Below are 22666 nucleotides of genomic sequence, written 5' to 3'. Positions count from 1 at the left end.
CTAGTTTATTATTTGCACAAGTTTTTTCCTAAGCCATTTTGTACTTCGTTGTTTTCAGTTAAAGTTTCAGATTATCGAAGAGAACTTAAAATATCTAAATATAAAAATAAAAGGCAAGTATTTATTTTGTTCTATTTACCTAAAGCAGAGATCCAATACGGATAGAGCTCCTTAGTAAGAAGCGCATCATCAATGTCAGAGAGAAAACTTTTCAACACGCCTGTCACATCCTCAAGCTGATGTTTTCCAGCCCTCAGTTTAAAGCTTCTTGCATCCTTTTTGAAACTCTCCAGTAGTTCAGTTATGTGCACAGGATCACCATTCTTTTCATAGATATATTTGCATCCTAAACCTTTGTTTTCAGAAAGGGTGATAAAAAAAAACATATTAGTCTAAAATAAAAATCCACTTTGATATTTAAAAATAGAACAAATCTTTGTGTTGGCATGATGAATAAAATGAAGAAATCATTATTCAAAGTTGATATAAAAATGTGTGCAGGGGGAAAGACTTTTCCTCCTTTTTATTTTTTGCTTTTGGTAATTAAAATGTAAACCTGATGAAAAACGATTCTGTTCTCAGATTTTAGCAAGCCCCTAAGCAGCTCTTTCTTCAGTTTTCCATAGTAATTTTTAAAATGTCCTTTTACTTCAAATATCCTGTCCTCACTTTTAAGCCTCCCAGTATCCAACCTTGCATCCATTCACTGACAAAAGTGAGGCTCCCTGGTATAAATTTCCTCAAACTCTTGCCTTCATAAATGTATATTAATTTCTTTTTTTACCTGCTTTCTCCCTGATAAAGAGATAGTTATTTCAAAGTTATTGATTCATCAAGTTGCCATATAAAATAAGAGATGCAGTTATAGAGATCATAAGAATGATGATATGATGATGGTGATGATAATGGTAATGATAAAAATACAAAAATCCTCCCTTGTCCTCTCCAAAGTCTCTTACCCTCATCCTTTAAAAAAAAAAATGAGCTGAGTTTCCTATATTTATTTTTTCTATGGTCTCATATCTCTATTATTCCTTGAACCACACCATCTTGCTTCTGTGCCCGACTTGCACTCCTTTGGGACCATTTTTGTCATGAACACCAAAGACACTTGGTTTTCTAGAGGCTTTTGTTTTTATATCATGACACCTCCCTGCAGGATTTGACACTCCAAATGAATTCCTGTTAAATATCTTTTAATCCCATGATATCATGATACCATGATCTCATATCTCTTTTTCTTCCTTCCTCTGTGTCTACTTTCCTAGTCTTCGCCTATCTTGCTTGTCTAGAATTTACTGGTTGTAGCAGTTTGATACTGTTTATGAATTTCAAACAAGATACTGGATTATGTTTGTAAATCGGTCTGTCCTCCAGGCATATTAGGTTATATTGGATTCAGTGGTCTCTCTTACTTGATTAAATTATGATTAAGGCTTTGTTTGGGCTAAGTCAGCAGGATGTTGAGTCCCTGCCCCGTTGGTGGGTGGGGACTCACAGAAAAAGCAACAAGGCAGAGAGTTAGTACATCAGTTTACTGTCAGTTTCCCATACTAGAACATAGGATCCATAGTTCTGCTTGACGTTTTTATACCCCATGCTGTTTTTCTAGTTTCTAGACAAAGGCTGGCATACAACACTCAATAAATAAGTAATAAACTAATAACACAATGTTTAACTGCAGCACTCTCAATGATTACAACTTCTTTTCAAATTAAAAATATGTATCGCTTCTCTGATATTCGGGGAGCAAAACAAGTTAAGACACCTTCCAAATGGCACTCAATCATGTTACTCTTTTCCACATTTGTAATGTAAATAGATGGCATTCATGTATGGATTAAAAGGTCAAAAGCATTTTTATATAAAAAATATAGTTAAGGAACTTCTACCTTTTTGAATACTAAGGAGATATATGAGAGAGAAGGAATTTGAAGGATTCATAATAATTTGAAAATAAACAGGAAGAATAATGGTTACATTTTAGGTATATCTAAAAACACTATGATGGCATATTAAATTAAAAAAAATATATGAAGCTGGACCATGTAGGTATAGACCCAGTTATTTTTTTACCTGCAAACTATTCATAAAAGCACCTGTTGCAAGTGAGTCCAAATTATTAAAGGACCAAAGAGTTCTTAATACAAATATGTGACCTAGCACGCTGAATGAGGCTCATGCTCACACAAAAAAGCAATTGTTCCAAAGTTTATACTTTTAAAACCATGCTAAGGCACTATGTGTTACCCCTAGGATTTATTCCAGACTTTGAAAAATATAGTCTTTAATCTACTATTTTTAACCTCTGTTTTATAATATAGACCCTTTCATATGTTACTTAATAATTTTATGCCTAGAAAGGAAGAAGGAAATGATAGAAGTACACTATTTGGAAGAAGGAATGGCAGTTAGCTGAACAGTGACTATGCTTTTATTTTTCACTTGTGTACTTACAAATATAAAGGACCTTAATTTAGTCCAATGGAGATACCACATCAAAACTGTAAGAATGATACTATGAGTTCTGGGGGTTGAATAAAAACTCTGTGATACTTACCATACTGTGTAACAAATGCTATACAGCTGTTCACGATAATGGGAACGTCGTTTTTGCTGAGCTGCTGATCTTGTAATGCATTACCATCTGTACCTGCTGCTTTTTCAATTGCACTATGCCAGACTGTGAAATCCAACTTGGTATGCCCATGGATATATAATGTTCTGTAAAGTTTAAAAAGCATTTCAAATTATAATTTTGCTTTTTTTAAAGAAAAATTCTTCAGGACAGATTATCCTTAAACCCAGATAAATGTGACCCTGTCTCATTCACCCACCTTCTTTACCCTCCATCGCCTGCTAGCTTCCTCTCAATCACTCCTTTGCCTTTACAGTAACATTTCTCCTTAGGGAGTTCTCTGAATTTGCAGCCTCACCTCCTTTCATTCTGAAATGAACTGAAATGAACTAAAATGTTTCTGAAATGAACTGAAACTGCCCTGATAAGCTTCTCCAGTGATTTCTAATGGATATTTGTTTGTATATTCCAGATTTTAGAATCACTGAAGAACCTATTTCTTAAAAGGATTAAAAATATACCAACAAACATGGCTTTTATAACACAATTCTTTCTGGCTTTTCCTCCTATCTTTCTGAACACTCAGTCTCTTTCCCAAGTTCAATTTCTCTTTTTGACAAACAGGGCTGTAACCTCTGTGCACCGACAAACTCCAAGTACTCTCCAGGTTTCCTTTAGGCCAGGGGTTTCAACTCCCCTATAAACTGGAAACCCTGAAATCCCTATATCCAGGCTACACCTTTCACAAAGCAGATCTCCATATGACAGAAAGAGCAGAGCAGTTAAAGATCTCCATGTGACAGAAAAAGTAGAGCAGTTAAGGGAGCCAGACTTTCTAGACTCAAATTTTAGCTCTACCACTTATGGCCTTTGTTACTTCATTAATTTGAACAGTTATTTACCTCATTTGTGTCTCAGTTTTATCATATGTCAAATGAGGATAATAGTAGTACCTACCTTAGCATTCAATACAAGTAATATTAATAACTAAAATAAATAATAAAAGTAATATTTATTTTCGGACACTTCATCCTAATGAACAACAGTTATCTCACACCTTGCTCCCTGCCAATACCAAATTGTTCCTAGCACCACAATTCGCGACTTAGTGATCCCACCAAAAATTTAGGATTAATTAATTGTAGATTTGTATTTCTCTCTCAATCATGGCCACGTGCATTTAGTCATAAAATTCTGTGGCGACCAGCTCCCTGACATCTTTACTCTTTCTCCTCTTTCCTGATATGGCCTCATTTCAGTCTTCATAGTGCACTGGGTCACTAAAATCACTCCTAATAGAATCCATTTTCCTCCTAATTCCTTTGTCTCAAGGCTGCCAGATAATTTTTCTAAAATGCAAAGTCAATGACATTGCTTCCTCATCAATGTCCTTTTAAAGCTCTTGAACTTTCAAGACTTAAAGGCCTTCATAATCTGGCCCATATTTTTTTTCTCCAACTCTATCTGCCATTCCTCTATACTCGAGACACTCTGAAAACTAGGAGACATGGTTTTTGTCTTTTTTTCAGAATGTCCTGAATATATGGAAATGGCAGATAAAGTTGGAGAGAAAAATACAGGCCAGATTATCTCCAAGTCTTTGCAATAAATATTTCCTCTTCTTTGGCTTTTCCAACTCCTCCTACAAAAGTGTATTCCAGGCAACGCTCTCTGCTACTCTGTCCCTGATCTCTTCTTATACTTAGTATGCAAAAGTGTCCCTTTTCAGCCCTCTATTATACTATCTATTGTAACTATCTGGGTGAACATTTTAGCTTCTAAACCACAAACTGCAGGCAAGGAGGGAAAATATTACAGGATTTCTAGTCACTAGTATAGTTCATGGCATTTAGGTGGCACATAAGAGTTGTTTTCTTTTTTTTAAGATTTATTTATTTTGTATTTATTTCTCTCCCTTCCCCACCTCCCTGCCTCCCCAGTTGTCTGCTCTCTGTGTCCATTCACTGTATGCTCTTTTTGTGTCCCCTTCTATTCTTGTCAGCAGCACCAGGAATCTGTGTTTCTTTTTGTTGCGTCATCTTGTTGTGTCAGCTCTGTGTATGTGTGGCGCCATTCCTGGGCAGGCTGCACTTTCTTTCATGATGGGCGGCTCTCCTTACAGAGCGCACTCCTTGTGCATGGGGCTCCCCTACGCAGGGTACACCCCGGCGTGGCACAGCACTCCATGCGCACATCAGCACTGAGCATGGGCCAGCTCCACACTGGTCAAGGAAATCCTGAGTTTAAACTGTGGACCTCCCATGTGGTAGGCGGATGCTCTATCCACTAAGCCAAGTCCGCGTCACTCATAAGAGTTTTAAAAGTCCTATCACTAGATATAAAATTCCACTTGAAACATAAATTGAAATAATTGCTAATATAGTTCAAGTATATCTATACCAAAGGAAAAGAATTTAATCTTGCTTTCAGACTATGAGAATGTGCATTTGGATGCAACCTGATCAAAAAAAAATGAGCTGAATGGGTTCTAGGGAATTTTATTTTTTGGTAATCTTTTATATTCTTAATAATTTATAAGTTCTAATTTAATAATTTAAAAAATCTTTCTTTCTTTGGTTTCTCTTCTTGAAATGCTCCTGTAAGAACACAAAACGAAAGGCACCTCACTAAACTCATTTGGAATATCTTTTGAAGTTGCTCTAATTACTACTTTTTTACTGACAATAGTACCTGTAATCCTCATCTCTTGATTTTTCACATCTCTCTCTTTGTTTTTTTTCCCCCCACACAACTATGGCAGCTCTAATCTCCAGGTTTTGTAATTTTCTTTCTAAAGAACTCTGCCACTTGCTCTAAGACCCATGACATACCTTTTTATTTCTCTTGCATCATCTTTAGCACAAAAGCATTCTGTCACTGGGTATATTTGTCTAAATGAAATAGTATATAACTCCAGTTAATTTCCCTGAGAAATATCAATCCCTTAAATTACATAGACTTACTCAAAATGAGGTTTGCTAAATTCAGGAATTTAGGTAAAAAGAAAAAGATAATTTCCCTGGATCTTATTTATATACATTTCTCAATCTGATAAACTCTAAAACTGTTTGATTATAAAAACTACAATGGGTATTTTGGCAAGCAGTGAAAGAAATCTCAAATGCAATGTACTCTCCTACAAGACCAGTATAATTCTGCTATTAAATGTGAGCATTTCAAACTTTGCATTTTCTTTCTAGTAAGAAGAAATCTCGTGATGACAAGTTTGTCTCCTGTGCACTAGCGAGGATTAGAACTCCTCAGTCAACTTGTCAGAGTGAATTCTAAAATATATCATCTAGAGCAGTAAATGTTTGACATTTAATAGTATCAGTTCAACAACTTTCCTCTCAGATGCTTATCAAAACTCTGTGCACATTGAATAAAGTATCAAAGAGTATTTTCAACACAAATCCTTAGTAACTCTATGATTTCAAGTTTTTCAACCATTTCACATTTCTGGATAAGAATTTCAAGGAAACATTCATTTACATATTAAAAATCTGAAAAGTGTTTTGATGAACTCAAATTATAGAGAAATGAACTAACTGTCCATTCCATAAGCATATATGTTAAAAGGCACTTCAATGTCATAAAAAGGAAATATCCCTATATTATATAATGAATCAAGATAGCTCACTAAGACTCAGCTATCCAGGACTGATAAAAACAAGTATCTCAAAAATTATACTATAATAACCACAAAATGTAGACCATCATATTTAAGCCAAGTCTACTGGCAAGAGCTTGAAGTGAATTCACAAATGATAGGATCAATAAATTTTCATAAAAAATAAAAATATTTATGCAAATGAAGAATATTTTAAACAAAACTAAAAGGCAAATATCAAACTCCATAAATAAGACTAAAAAAGATAATAACCTAGGCAATGATACAAAAAAAAAATGCACCAAATTTCTCTTCCCCCAACATGAAAAAGGTTATCAACCTTGTATAGATATTCACAAAAGAAATGCCAATGGTTAATAAATGCAAACCAATGATATTAAAAAGTAAATATAATAAAATAGCAATATGTCCAAAAGACAATAACAAAGATTTAGTTGTATTATATTCATCACTGAAGTGTAATGATAGACTGATTAGATGTTCTAAAAATGACTTGACATCATGTAACAAGAATCTTAAAATATATATACATAACTTAACAAGTAATTCCAACCACAGAACTCTGCATAAGGAAATAATTTGAAATGAAAGACATAGTCTTTCTCTCAGTCACTGTCAGGCACACACTCACCCTCACACACAAAAAACATACTTAACAGAACATTTTAAAAATAGTGCGAAAAGAAATGAAATAAGCTCAAGTCACAACAAACAGGGAACGGCTAAGTGATTTAGGATACAACCGTAAGATATATATTGATAAGTTTAGTAAAATGAGCAGAGAATACATAATTGCATGCATGTAAAAATTCAATAACACAATTGGTTAATACAAACCAAAATGTTAACTTATCTCCGTGTAGAGAACGTGTGGGCATTTTGTTTCCTTCTTTATACACATCTATGTTTTTAAAAATGTGATTGAAAGCAAATCACATAAGACAAAGTTTGGTTGTTCCTTTGAGAAAAAAGTATTTAAACCTTCTCAACCGTGATTTCTTAGATGTCTGTCGCTCAGCTTTTGAGCCAGACAAGAGAACCAGAAATTTTGGCCAATCCTTTCACATTTATGCATGGGAAAATTAAGTCCCCAAAAGGTAAAACAATTTGCCTGAGACACCTTAGGGCTAGGAACAGCAGATTTGGGATAACAGAGTAGTTTTGCTGGCCCCGCCTAATCTTAGCCCATGATCTTTCCTTTTACTGAGGATTCAGATCTCTATAATTTTGAGACTTAGCCCTTAGTTCCAAAAACACTCATTCAAGAATTCAACCTCTGTTGTTTCTCTTTTTGTTCCTTTGTCTAAGTCATTTTATTACACAAATTCACAAAACAGCCTGTCTTGAACAACCGATCAACACAAAGTAACATTATTGGAATGAACCTGGAAGATTATCTCCTGTAGCCATGAATAACAAAGAAGTGCTATTGCTCTTAAAGAAGGGAGTGTCTACACACTGCCTTGAAAAGCATACTAGGTATTTCAGAAACACAAAAGATAATGAAGAAAAGTTTAAAATGTTCAATGTGCATTTTTCTTTAAACTTCCAAGGCAAACTCTCAAAGCAGATCATACCAATCATCCATAGTAGGCTTCTCCTCCATCTCCCTCCACCCCCAACCCCCCCACTGGAAAAGGATGATTTATCATTGGAAGGACATATGGTCCTAGGAATTTCTTAATCCAATAAAACGCACTCATTTGAAGGTGCAGTTTGAAGAGCTTAACAAATATTTATGTTCATGTAACCACCAACAGAATCAGCATACATGACATTTACATCACTTATAAAATGTTCCCTCATAACCTGTGCAGTGAATCTCTTCTCCAATCCATTATTGGCCAATTCTAGAATGTCATATAAAAAGACTCATCCAATATTATTCTTTTGTGCCTGGATTCTTTTGTTCAGCACAAAAACTTTAGATTCATGTACACTGATGTTAACATAGGTATCTTTATGATGTTGCTTAGTATTCCTTATATGAATATACAACCTGTTACACTGTTTATCCAATCACTTAGTGAAGAAAATCTAACTTTTTTTTTTTTTCAGTTTTGGACTAATATGAATCATGATATGAATGTTCATGCCATTTCTGATTTTAATTTCTAGTTATGGGTGTACTACATTATATGTATCAATTAAATCAAATTATTCCAAGTCTTCTATATCCTTAACTTATTCTATATCATTTTGTCCCAACAGTTAATGTTAGCCAAGAGTTGAACTCTCCTACAATAATTGTACGTTTGTCTATTTTTCCTTCAGTTCGGTAACTTTTTAATTCATGTGTTTTGAAGCTCATTACATGCATCTTGAAGACTGGTATGTCTTCTTGATGAACTGACACTTTTTATTAGAAAATCTTCTCTGATAATATTCCTGTCCTGAAGCCTACTTTGTCTGACAGAAATATGGCCTCTTCAGCTTTCTTACGATTAGCATTTGCATGGTATATCTTTCTTTATTCTTTTACATTTATCTTACCTGTCTTTATAGTTAAAGTGTATTTTTTATAGACTATATATGTTATGTCATGATTTTTTATCTAGTCTAGTCATTAACATTTAAAATATTATTTTGACTGGGTTTAAGTATTTCTCCCACCCTGCCATTTGTTTTCTATTTGTGTTCTAATTGTCCCACCTCGTTGTTTCTTTTTATTTTCTTCTTGGGTTCTTTTAGATTAATGATTTTTCAGGAAACCATTTTATCTCTGCGACTGGCTTAACAGCTATTCCTCTTTATGTGTTAGCTACTATTCTAGAGTTTACAATATTCATCTTAAAAGTCACCCTTCAAACAATATTAATCCGTTATATAAGTTCACATATAAATGTATTCAAACATATTTTTCATTTTCATTTTCTTGTCCTTTGTAAAATTGTCATACATTCTATTTCTACATGCCATAAATACCACATTATAGTGTTATTTTGCTTTAAACAATTACCTTATAAAAGAATTTTAAAATGATAAAAATGTCATTTAAATTTACCAACATATAAACCATTTCTGGAGTTCTTCATTCCTTTACACAGATTCAAATTTGCACCTGGTATAATGTTCTTTCTGCCTGAAGAAATTCCTTTAACATATCTTGTCATAAAGGCTTGCATTCTCTCTCTTATTTGGCTGGAGAAATACTTTATTTGCTTTTATATCTGACAGATATTTTTGCTGAATGGCATATTCTAAGTTGATAGCTGCTTTTTATTTTGTTTTTTTATTTTTCATTCAGCACTTTAAAGATTCCATTGCACTTTGTTCTGGTTTGCACTGGTTTTGATAAGCTATTGTCATCTTTGTTACCACAGGATTAATAAGTCTTTTTTCCTCTGGTGCTTCCTCCTAGACACACACTAGTTTTCAAGCATTTTATCATGACATGTCTTAATATGGTCTGTGTCTTTATCCTGCTTGAGGTCTATTGAACTTAGTATATCTGTGGGTTTTTAATCAATTTCAGTATATTTTTGGCTATTATTCAAGGAACTTTCCTGCCCCACCCCCCCTCATTTTGGGATTCTAATAACAAGATGGGTTGATATTGTCCTACAGGTCATTAGGGTCTTTTGATTTTTTTCAATTTTGATTTTATTTAGTCTTTTTTCTCTCTGTGCTTTAATTTTGTTCATTTCTATTGGTATGTCTTCAAATTCACTGACTTTTTTTTTCTGTTGAGTCTACTGTTATGTCAAGTCCATCCAGTGAAATTTTCTTTTCCGATATTATATGTTTCATTCCATTTGGTTTCTTTTTAGTTATCTATTTTTCTTAGATTTATGTTTTCTTTTACATCTTTGAATATACTTAAACAATATTTAAAATCACTGGTTAGAGTCTTTGCTAATTCTATTATCTTAGTCACTTCTTAGTGAGTTTAGAGATTAGCTCCAAAGCATAGGGGAAGCCCTGATCATTTCTGTGCATTCTTCCTGTCTTCGGCATGCATATGTAGCCCTAGGAATTCCCCCATATACATAGATGTGAATGTCCTCCCCTCTTCCCTTGGAAGGTTTCCTCATGGTTGCAGAACTTTACTGTATGTCCTAGAGCCAGCAATCCCTTGCTTTGGGCAGCTATTTGACAGCTTTCCCACAGTGTTCTATAGGAGAGTTCAGTAAGCTGCCTTCTACTTGCAGGACAAGTTCTAGGATGTCCAGTAACTCAGGCCACTACCAGGCAGATTGGGTCAAACATACATGCTCCCGATATGTACACAAAGGTTACTCTGCTCCTTCTATTAAATGGGACCAGGTATCTGCACTAAGATTGTGGACAGCTTTGCACTGAGTCAGTGAGGGATCTGGATAGGGTCAGGCATGGGACCATGAGATCCTATCACTTTTAGATAGCTTTTTCCTGGATTCCATGCTCATCCTGTTACTGCAGTCCTTTAACTGTTTTCTGAAATATTGAGAAAGATGTTTCTTCCAATTCTTGCTTCTGTGAGGAGAGGGAACCCTAATGTGTCTCAATTTGCCACCTTGATTGCAGCAGGGCTATTGTGTTGTCTGTTTTTTCATCATTAGAAATTTTGATTGCAAGCCAGACATCGTGAATGTTAACTTGTTGAGTGTTGGGATTGTGTCATCTTTCTTTAGAGAGAGCTGATGTTTGTTTTTGCAGGTAACTAATTATTTGTGGAACTGCTGATCCCTTAGAGTCTGCTTTTAGGCTTTATAAGGTAAGAATAGAGTAGTTTTTACTATAGGACTGCCTTAGCCTTAATACTAAGGTGCTATCCTTCTGGGATCTCTAGTAAATGCCCTTTGTATTTAATGAGATCTGTCTAACCCTGCTGAAAGGAATATAAACATATCCCAATCCAGTTAAAACTCTGGAAATTGTTCAGTTAATAGCATCCTATTGTTTCCACCTGGTTCTTAGAGTTTCACCCTACAAATGTACAGAGCAGTATTTAACCAAAGATGCAAGGGAACTCATACAAAGAGTTCTGAAACTTTCTCTATATATCTCCCTCTTCTCTAGCAGTCTGTGCCACAAATTCCAGCTACCAGAATACCCAACCTCCTAAACTTCGCAAAACTGCCACATTCTGCTTAGGTCACCCCCATTCCTGTGCAATGGTTGAAAAGCACCTGCAGACAAGAAGCAAAGGTGATATTAAGGTTTACCTCATTTGTTTCCCTTCTCTGAGTGATCACGATATTGGACTGTCTATTCTCCCTATGTCTGAGAACAGTTGTTTCAGATGCTTTTTCCAGTTTTCTCGTCGATTACAGTGGAAGAACACGCTCTATGGTAGTTATTCCTCCATGGCCAGAAATGGAATTCTAGAACTATTTTTTTTTTTATCAAACCCATAAATCACCTTTATTTTAGTTTAAAAATATATTATATTTTTTTCCTGCCTAGATAAGAAACTGTAGCATGGAGATGGAATCCTAGTCAGAAACAGACAAATGTGAATTTTTATGAAAACATGCAGAAGGAAAGTCTGAGTCACAATAATTCAATGAGAACTATTTAAATACTTGCCTGTTTCTTTTGAAGCCAACAGTTCAGTAAAATATCTGATTCCCAGGGAAAGGCAAGGGCTCCAGTTATTTCTTAACATCATTTCTATACACTAATCAGAAAACCACCTACAGTAAGGTGAGAATCCTGTTATGCCCTGGCTCAAAACCTCTAATGTGTTCCACTGGTTACAGAATGGATCTAAATACTCATGTTCTACAATACTTTGTCAAACAGTTTTAAAATACTTTAAAAATATATCTTGTGTATACGTGATGGGTGCACAACTATGTGATTATACCATTGACTGTACACTTTATATGAACTGTATGCTTTATTAATGTGTATCAATAAAATTGGTATGTTTTAAAAATTAATAAATAAAAAATATATATATAGTGAATCCTTGTAAAGGGCCTGCAGTCCTTTCTGGAACAAGGCAAGGTATTAAGTTAAATTTAATTTTGAATGCTAATGTGGTATCAATCTATCTTTCCAAGCCCATGGCTCATGCTTCCCCCTCCATAACTCAAGGGAAAGGCCAAACTGTACTGAAGTTATTCCCTAGTCCACTCTAATTTCTCTAAACTTATTATCTCCACTTCTGAGAATATACTTGTCTCTCAGAGTCCTCAAGTCTTCCTTCTAAAATCCTACCTAGGCTTCCAGGCCCAGATAAACACCTCTAAAAGGATTTGCTGATCCTGTATGTCTAAGAGGGATCGTCATATTCTTCTGTATATATTTTTTTCATGATCTGGCTTTTATTTATTCATAATCTTACAACCAGGTAAATAGAAGGTGCTTTAAACCTAATGAAATGAATTTTTGAAGCATATAATAAAAACTCTGAAATCCATATTTTGTTATGTAGTCCCTCTATCATAATTCTTTTTATAATAAAATCACTTTATAATGTAAATTGATATAGTCTCTTTCTTTCTGTAAAACCTGCTGGTGTGGGGGGAGGAGGGAATCACTTGTTTGCTTTAGCTGCAATATGATTAAACTTTTTTTAAGAATTAAGGCATCTGAAAGTTACAAAAGTAGTCCGGTTGATAATGTGGGCAATTGGCCACTGTTAATTTGCAATTACATGCAAAATTTAGAAACTACTTTAAGATAATTAATTCTCCAGAGTATTTGAAAACATACCAGCTACTACAAAACACAATTCAGGGGGAAAAGAAAGATCATACGTAATAAATTGATATGGAATAAGGAATCTTAAATTTAGGGTTCTAATTACCCAAACTGAGAATAGTAGTCTATTCCGTAACTGTGGAACATATTACCCAGTGCTAGCTTCTTTACATCTGGAATTTTTAATTAAAACAGAAATGCAGTCAGGCTTGGAAGCCATCTAGTGTCAACCAATAAGTATGGAAAACAAACAAACAAACAAAACTAATAAAAAAAAAAACCTCACCAGTTTGTTTCTGATAACACAAACACAGTTATTCATATAGTATTTATTATAAACAAGAGCTTGTCAGCAAAAGCATAAGGAAAGTTTGTTTTTGGCAATAAGCATGCAAGCAACAGCTACCAAGTGTGAAGTTGGTGAACACAGAGCTTATTTATCAGAAATAGGTATACAGACTGGGGTTTAGTGAAAAAATAGTTTTTGAATTTTAATAAAAGGAATCTGTTATGTATTGAACATTCCGTTCAAAGGGAGAGATATGACTTATTGTCCAGGAAAATGCCTTTTGATCTGGTGGTCCAGAACATTTACTAACATTGATAATCAAAAACATGATTTTTTTTTCATACAAAGAGATCCTGACTAAGCACTCAAAGAAAAGCACAGAATCTAAATCCCAAAAACACCATTAAATAGCATGCTCAAAACCCTTAAGTATAATCAAGAAAGCTTTATTTTCCAAAATAATATTTTTTAAGTATACAAAGAATATACAGTAAAGCAACACCATCTGGAACACCTTCTGTTTAGAGCTTTTTAGAGCAAAATTCCTCATGTGTGGAAAATATTATTGCAGTATTTTTCTGTCTAAAGATACTCATGTTATGCATATAGATAAAATTACTATAAAGATTAAAATATGTATCTAAATGGTGACTATATTTAGTGGTTGTTTATCAATTTATAGACTTTCCTGTTCCAGATTATTTTTTTACACCCAGCTGTCTTTAAGAAACACTGATACATTTCAGCATTTTTATCAAAGGTAGACAGAGATAAGAAAAAAGATGTGAAATTATTTATAATATGTACTTATGATTTGCGGCACTATTACTTGTAAAAAATAAAGGTTAAGACAGTTAAAATGAGTATTGGTTGCTCTCAATGACTCATACTATCTCTACATGTCATTAACATGAGTAATTGGAAGTTGTTTTATTTCCTAAAGCCACAATTTTAACTGTCATGAAGGAATCTAACAATCCACTTTATTTAGTCATTATTTTCCAAAGGGTTAAGAGATCAAAAAAGAGATGAAAAAGAGGGAAATTGTGGTGAAATTCTCTTATTTTGACTTGGTATTGAAGCAGCTCTTAAGTAGTCACATCAACAATTATCTGGCTATGTTTGTCTACTGGGGAGAAAAAAAACATATTTTTTATTCTGGTAAATGGTACTACCATTCATATGTCACCCAGGCCAAAGGCTCAGGAGTCATCATTATCTCCTTGTTCATGAAACAGCTAAAATCCATCAGACTGTTATCTCTCTCAAAATCCCACCACCAGATCTAGAAAACTATCAATATCCAAAACCATCTATCAGGTCCTCTCTTCTTCTTAAAATTGAGGAAGAAAAGACAACCTCTCTTAGTTGTCCTCTCTCTTATATCTTTAATTTCTTTCTTTTTATTGCTCCTATCTATCAGAATTTAAGCTTGTTCAAGTTCAAAAACCATCTTAAAACAAACTGTACACATCTACCTTCCTAGGTCAAATCTTTTCTACTTCACTAATCCCATTAACCTCCAGAAATCTTTGACAAGCTATCCTCACCAGCTGTCTCAATTTACTCAGCTCCCAACTTTAATTTAATTCAGTTCCTGCTTTATCTACTCTCCCCAAAGTCACCAAATGGCCTCTGAGCTACTTATCCAAAGTTGTTTCTGTTCTTATCAGGCATGGGTCCCTTGCCCCTTTGGCAGCAACTGACGTTTCCCTTTTTTTTTTTTTTGCTTTTGCTTTCAACTGGTTTTCAGGTTTTGATAGTGTTACTCCTTACTTCTTGATATACTCTTCCTTAGCTCTGTGACACCTCTCTCTTTCCCACCTTATTTTCTGGATAAATGAGCTTACCCTCCAAGACAGGCTACTCAATAAACACCCCAACACACATACTGACATCTATTCATCAGGCTCTAACCAGTAAATTCTTCCCTTCTTACTCTATTCACAACTCCTAAGTGAATTCACCATCTGCCTTATATATACTGGTAACTACAAAATCTTTATCTCCACCCCATAACTCTCTCATGAACATGAGCTCCATAAAAATAATTCCTTCCTAGCAAATTCTTTTAAATGTCTTAGAAGCATTTCATGTTCAACATGTCTAAAATCAAACTTACTATCTCCCAGGCTTTCCCCCAACTCTGCTCCTTTTCCACTATTATCTATGTGAAAACTATCCACAAACTGGATGAAGTCTATTTATCCACACAAACACACACACACACACAAAACAGAGATCTAAGGATATGATAAACATAGTTGTTTTCAAGTGATGTATATTATATGGCAGCTATTCAGAGATAGATAGAAAATGACTTGGTTATTTACTTGTTACTGTATTTCTCCTACTGGCATCAAGCACATTCTCTACTCTTGATTTTGCTAAAAATGCTTTCAGCATAGTCAGCCCTGGATAATATGTAGCACTTACAGTTGAAACATTTTTAAATTACTATCAAAAACATGATGAAGCAGCTGTGACCAGTATTTTGGAATTCCATTAGTTTGCAACTCCATGGACTCAAAGTATATCTGTATTACAAATGGATTTCACCCTCTGATTCCTACAGTGCAGAAGAAAAGTGAAGACATATAGAAAAAAATACATTTAGTCCTCTGGCTTCCTTATCTTGTCTTTATGAAGGAGCATAAGTTCTTTTATAAGAACTAAATAAAAAGTCACCAAACTAAAAATTCTAATCCATGTTTACTAATTTTTTATTATTAAAACATGTATACTACTATAATCATGGGTCAAATCTTTCATAGACTAAAAATGACAGAAAAATACTTTGGCTATGGTAACCTGAATAAAAGTAAATAAGAATGATAAACACAATGAATTTAAACAAGTCGTTGCTTGTTTATTTAAGAAGGCAAACTCTGAGCTCAGACACCATGTCTGTATTGTTAGCCATTTTTGCCTGAACGGGCATTCCATATATATTAATAGATGACTGTAAGAACTGCATTTATGATAATACTTAAAAGCCATAATACTATCTACACATAATACCACTATTTCTGAACATGTAATTAGCAGTATTCTAATAGTAGAGTAAAATCTTCATTAGCTGGTATCAAAAGTCAGAATCTAAAGTACCATCATAAACCCAGAAATTTATCAATGAAAATTCAAACTCCTAATTAAGTCTTGTGGTGGCTTGAACTTATATACAGCAGTAAAACATAATCTTAATCCATGCCTGTTGGTGAGGACACAATATAAATAGGACCTTTTTACAATGAGGTTCCTTGGATAAAGGTATGGCCCAAGTGAATAAAGATGAAGGCCACAGAGAGAAAAGTCATGGTGTACAGCCAGAAACTGGAAGTCAACAGAACTGGGAAGAAAAAGAAGAAGATGCCACCATGTGAATTGCCATGGGACAGAAAAGTCAAGAAACCAAAGAGATTGCCAGTCAACCAGAAGATACTGACCCTGGGACTAAGCAAGCCTGCTAGCATCTGAGCCCATGAGCCAATAAATTCCTGTTGTTAAGACAATCCATTGTATGGTATTTGTTTTAACAGCCAGGGAACTAAAGCATGGCTGTAAATTGAAAAATACAATCTGACACAAACTTCTAATCAGCAATATGCCTATTGTCTAAAGCTGTTGATGTCTTCCCATGAAACTTAAGAAAAGGCAGGTTCAGATAACTGTTGAAAGTCATTATCCTTGTCATCAGCAATGAAAATAACCAGAGGGAAGGTTGATTTAGTAATACTTTTTATAGCTTTGTATTATCATAAACCTAAACATTATGAGTCAGTGTAATTAACGGATTATTTTTAAAGCAAATGACAAGAAATAAGGAAAAAAGCATGTTCAAGATACTACACCTTCCTAATGGATCTGATACATCTGTCCCTAGCTGCTCCTTTTTAAATTTTTATTTATTCATTTATTTTTTATTTCTCTCCCCTTCCCTCGTCCCCCCTCCCCCCCCCCCCCCCAGTTGTCTGCTCTCTGCCCATTTGCTGTGCGTTCTTTTGTGTCCACTTATATTCTTGTCAGCAGCACCACCGGGAATCTCTGTCTCTTTTGGTGGCGTCATCTAGTCATCTAGCTAAGTCAGCTCTCCACGTGTGTAGCACCACTCTTGGGGGAGCTGCACATTTGTCATGCGGGGCGCTCTCCTTATGGGGTGCACTCCTTGCATGTGGGGTGCCCCTATGCGGGGGACACCCCTGTGTGGCAGGGCACTCCTTGCGCACATCAGCACTGTGTGTGGGTCAGCTCACCACATGGGTCAGGAGTCCTTGGGTTTGAAACCTGGACCTCCCATGTGGTAGGTGGATGCTCTATCAGGTGAACCAAATCCACTTCCCCCTAGTTGCCCCTTACAGGATTCTTTCCTTCATCAGCCTCTTCCTCCTGACTAAATAATAGAGACCCTGGGGATACAACCTTAGTTCTCTTTTCTATCTATACTCTTTCCATTTACTCCCTACCCATATTCTCCATGTATCTGTTATCTCAGAAAACAGTATTGCTATTCATGAAAATGCTCAGGCAAAAAACTGTGGAGTCATCCATGACTCTTACTCTCACATCCCATGTTCAAATTGAGTGTGTTTCCATCATACTTAAGAATAAAATTCAACTCTTTACACACTGTGACCTCTAAGGTCATACATGATCTTTTTCAAGGCTAATTCTGACAAAATGTCTTCCTTCTCTCTCACTCATTAGAATCTCCCCAGTCATAGCAGCTTCCTTATAGACCTTGAACATGGCAAGAACAGCATTCTCTAAAGGTATTTAAGCATAATTTACTCTCCAGGAATACTCTCTCCAGAGTACCACATAGTTTACTTCTTTACTAGATACCTCCTCTTACTACCCATCTAAAACAGAATACTGTTCCATCAGGATCTCTCTCTTTACCTTGCTTGCATTTCTTCACAGTATTAAAAATTGATTGGCATAATACTATGGAATTATTTTTGTCTGTTTATACTGCTTATCCCACTAGCATAAATGCTTCATGAAAAGAAGGAACCTTGTCTATTTTATTCATCACTGTATCTCCAATAGCTTTAAAAAAAGTTAATGCAGAGTGGAAGTTTAATAAATATTTACAGAATAAGGGAATAAATTCAAGAATAAAGCTTTAGCTATGTATGACCAGCTCTCTAGATAATGCAGGATATTATTTTCGCTACTTACATTGAAAAAGTCCTTACAATAATGAAAGTACTTCTAAATACTTGTATGTTAATGTCCAAAGGATACAGGTGTATAGAAAAATACAATAATTGATACTGAGGAGTTTGTCATAAAAAAATATGTAAACTTCATTGGTGTACTCAATTTTTTGAAGAAGGTACACACACAAACATGAAATTCAGAAAATTTCCATCAGGTTTTAAAATAATGGGTTTTCACCCAAGAGGATAAACAGAATATGATACTCACTAACAGTTACTGTGATAAAGAATAAAAACAAAAATATATCACTTACCTCCCTTTTTCTACCAAGAGCAGGACATCCAATTTTTCCCCATTTTGAACCATTGTGCTGAATGCTGACAGGAAGAGAAGAAAAGCATGAAGACATATTTTTAAAATATTATACTAAATACCCAGAAAGACAGTTATTAATAATGCTTAGTCATATGTTCAGGAGTGAGCCATCATAACTTTATTTAAAAACTACAGTTTTCATATACCATAAAGAACTGAGTCCAAAAGAGAGGAATTGCCATCTTACTTAGCTCTTGCAGTCTCCTTAAATGCATTCTGTCTTCCTGAGCTTCTTGTGTTTGAAGGCAAAAGCGCAAACTAGATTTGTCCATAGCAAACCAGCCTCTTCTCCACTGATCCAGGGCATGGCAGTCCTTGTAGAAGAGTTGACCAATCAAATCATAGTCAGCTTCTGTTAGGCTTTCAGCAACAAAGGGAACAAAATGCTGTTAAAACAAATACAGAAAAGTAATAAAGACAGTGAAAATAGAAGTCCCTTGCCTATCTACATATTATAGTGGAGGAAAACATTAATTTTCTTTTCCTATTTTAAAGACTTATAAATTAACCTGAATTTCAAAACAATTATTGAAACTTACTATCAGTCTTAAAACTGAACAGCAATAAGGCATTTCCAAATGGCAGCATTTTAAAACATTTTTATTGTATATGTAGAGAGCTGAAAGAGAAGGCTTCCTCTTGACTGATTTGTGGCATTTTTACAATCTCAATCTTCAATGTTTTTCTCCATTTATGTCTTTAATCTAATCTGTTTCTTTCCTCTTTGGACATACTATGAATCAATCTATAAAAAGCCATATGCATAAATGACTTTAGAGAATTGAAAAGATTTTAACCATCAAAATATTTACTTAATTTTAAGAGTGATCTCTCGATGTTCTAAAATAATTTACTCTCTGCTTAAGGCTCTAGAAAGGTAGTCTTATCCTCTTTAGACTATGAGCTTTTTTTTAAAAAGCAGTTTTACTCACACACCCTACAATCCATCCCAAGTGTACACTCAATGGCTCTCAGTATAATCACAGACTATGATTTTAAAAATCTAATGAAATATTGACCTTCTACCCAGAATCTTGTATAAAATGTCATGGATGGACCTCTGAAGTTTATCTATAATCTTCAAGTTAAGAATCTTCTTTTGACTTAGGATAGTAATACAATATTTAAATACCTTGGCTATTGCCTCTGTCCATTTTCTTTGAGCTTGACTTGTTTCAGCTCCAAATAAAAATACACGTTCTGAGGGTAAGTAGATCTCAAAGGTAAAGATAGGCCTACAGCACACATGAATAAAAGATACCACCAGTTATGTCTGGCTTTTATAAAAACAAAAAACCCCACAAAGTTCTAAATTTTAATTAAATTCCTTAGGAAAATGGGATAATGCAGTGATATCAATCAGTCTATCTGTATTAATATTCTATTGATGATTTGAACTTTATTCAAATGTGCTAATACACTGACTCAGACAAAACTAATATCCTTCTGGTTATTTAATCTCTCTTGCACATGACTTTACTAATGCCCTGGATACTCAACAGTTAATTGGTATAGCAAAGGGCTCTCTGTCTCCTCCTCCTCCTCATACTACTTCTTCTAGATTTCCTCTGGCCTATTTTTCAATGCAATCAACAGTTCTCTAAATAACCCTGTTTTCTCCTTTACAAATTTTCCTTGAGTCATCTCTTCTTATCCCATATGATAGATACATTTGGAGTAATATTTCATGTCCTGACTTTCTGAGTTCCTCATCCACAACTCAAGTTATTTCCTGAAACATGCTAAATGTGTATATTGCTATTACCTAAAAATTCAGAATACCTCATAGCAAAGTTTCTTCCTTCTCCCTCTTTTTTACTCCAAACTTGCTTTATCTCCTTCATGACCCAACTTAAGAGACATCACTGTCTTCCTCATCAATTAGCTCAAAACCTTTAGATTTGATTTATTCTTTCCTTTAATGTAAGCTCATCTTTTCATTAGTTATTGAATCTTTTCGGTTTAACCCTAAGCTCCTCTCAATCCATGATTCCTTTTCTTTTTAATTATCTCTCTCTCAAGTTAAACTCTCATCAGTTATGGTCTTCTTCCAATATCTTCCTTACCACTTCTGCCAGCTCTCTCCTAAAATACAAATTTGCATAACTCCTCACTGTTTATATTCTGAGCTTGAATTCTACAAAATACTACTTAAGGGAATTCAAAATCTGACTGCAATAATTTTTTAAATCTCAGTTCATTGTAGATGCTTGCCTTTGCACATTGGCTTATATCAGTTATATTTCATCAAAAATGTTTTATTTTGAATATGTTTATATGTTGACACAAATTAACATAGAGTTAATTTGTATTTTATTTACTCATTAAAAAACTTAGTACAATGAGTGTGGTAAGCCATGTTAAATTGAGTATTAAGCTGGAATAAAAGCAATATTAAGATTAAAATAATAACAAAACAATAATCAGTTTTGTTCACATAAATAAAAAAGCCAATTAGATTTACTAGAAAACAATATTCACTTCAACTAGTTTTTATTAGTCATTATGTCCTAAAAATAATATGTTGCAAGTAATTTTATGTAAATAACATAGCTTTGTAAATCTCTTCCTTTTATCATACAAAGTTATTAAAACATGATGTTCCTATAAAAAGTTTTTTTAGATATTAATATTGTACTTTTTCATTATTAAAAAGAGAGAGAAAAAACCCTTTCACATCAAATATCCCAGATGGTCTATTACTAAAAGTCTTTGCAGAAATTCCATTAAATTATTTTGTTAGTCAAATATAGTAAATAATGCTTACTCTTTTAATGACAAATTTTCTCAGTCTATCTAAATACCAAAGTAGATCATTAAGGAATTTAGTATCAATAAACCATTAAATATCCTTAAGGTTTTATTTTAAAGTGAACATATCATTAACAAATATTCTCCCTTATGGTTGACATCGGTCTTAACCATGATTTCATCAGAAAAATGCATAGAATTTGCAATTATATCTACTACTTTAGTGAATAAATCATAAAAAATATAGGATTACTGTATTCAAGAATAGAACACTATGAATTTACTTAAGCTTAGCTGCAAATATGTTAGCCTTTGATATTACCTTGTATAATGTTTTAACTTTCCCACTTTTCAGTGAATTCTTTAAGAATCACTCAGAAGTTGCAAAATGAGCAGACTTCAAGAAACCATTATATACTAAAGCAACTGAAGAAATGGAGTAATAACAAAATCTATGTTAATTGGTATGATAAATATCTGAAAATATTTTTCACCTCTTAATTGTTTAATCTTGACCTACCCAGTATTCAAATAGATGTCCTCTTTGTGTATAGCCAGGCAGATAACTTCATTGATATTAATGGTGCCATTAGGTGTGGTAGACTTATCATTTTCATAGTAACTCAAGAAGCCTCCTTCCAAAACACACCACTTTTTATTTGTCTCTGAATTTAGAAACAAAAAAAGTTGAGCTATAACATAATTTTTTAAAACATGGATTTAAATAACTTGATTTAAATAAATGCCTAATTTGTACTAAAAAAATGTGATCATTGCATAAGATATAAAGTTGTCACACTCTCTGCTCTCAAAAAACCTACAATCGAGTAGCAAGAGAGGTGCAAAACAAAAATAACCATGGCATATGTGAACAGGGAACAGGCAGATCCACAGAGATTGCTGCAAGTCAAAACTAATGCCTACAAAAAGTATTAAGAGGAAAAACCTAAGTTTAAAAAGTCAGACTGTGGCTGATGCTATAGGTAAGTATGCAAAAAAAGAGAGGAGAACTTGCTGTGCCCTTAATGCATTCTTAGTGAACCTAAATTCATCTTGTATAGGAGTCAGCATACTATGGCCTGGGAGCTACTCTTGCCAGAAGCTTATTTCTGTAAATAAAGATTTACTGAAACACAGCCATATCCATTTGTTTCAGATGGTCTATGGCTACTTCTCCACTAAAAGGGAGACTATGACTACTTACGAGGAGACCATCTAGCCCACAAAGCCTAAAATATTTAATATT

At 34.2% G+C, this 22666-nt stretch overlaps 1 protein-coding gene across 13 annotated transcripts in view; it reads right to left on the bottom strand.

Moving 5' to 3' along the window:
• The window catches only part of ARAP2 (ArfGAP with RhoGAP domain, ankyrin repeat and PH domain 2), a 226810-nt gene that overhangs the window by 71548 nt on the left and 132596 nt on the right, over positions 1–22666 (bottom strand). For 9 of the 13 annotated variants that reach the window (XR_011649522.1, XM_058299917.1, XM_058299924.1 and 6 more), the window contains 6 exons: positions 21941–22085; positions 19802–19904; positions 18857–19055; positions 18608–18671; positions 2561–2724; positions 140–352 (listed from right to left, as the gene is read on the bottom strand). Coding sequence is in view for 11 of the 13 variants with exons in the window: in XM_058299917.1 (XP_058155900.1) it covers positions 140–352; positions 2561–2724; positions 18608–18671; positions 18857–19055; positions 19802–19904; positions 21941–22085 (888 nt within the window). In the remaining 2 variants the exon portion in view is untranslated. Of the gene's footprint in view, positions 1–139; positions 353–2560; positions 2725–5409; positions 5470–18607; positions 18672–18856; positions 19056–19801; positions 19905–21940; positions 22086–22666 lie in introns of all 13 variants that reach the window. The other 4 variants (XR_011649516.1, XM_058299900.1, XM_012525749.3 and 1 more) reach the window with 1 other exon arrangement.

This window comes from Dasypus novemcinctus, chromosome 1 (genome assembly GCF_030445035.2).
Source record: "Dasypus novemcinctus isolate mDasNov1 chromosome 1, mDasNov1.1.hap2, whole genome shotgun sequence".
NCBI lineage: Eukaryota > Metazoa > Chordata > Mammalia > Cingulata > Dasypodidae > Dasypus > Dasypus novemcinctus.
The sequence above is the reverse complement of the archived record's forward strand: the minus strand, read 5'-3'. Positions and strand labels throughout refer to the sequence as shown.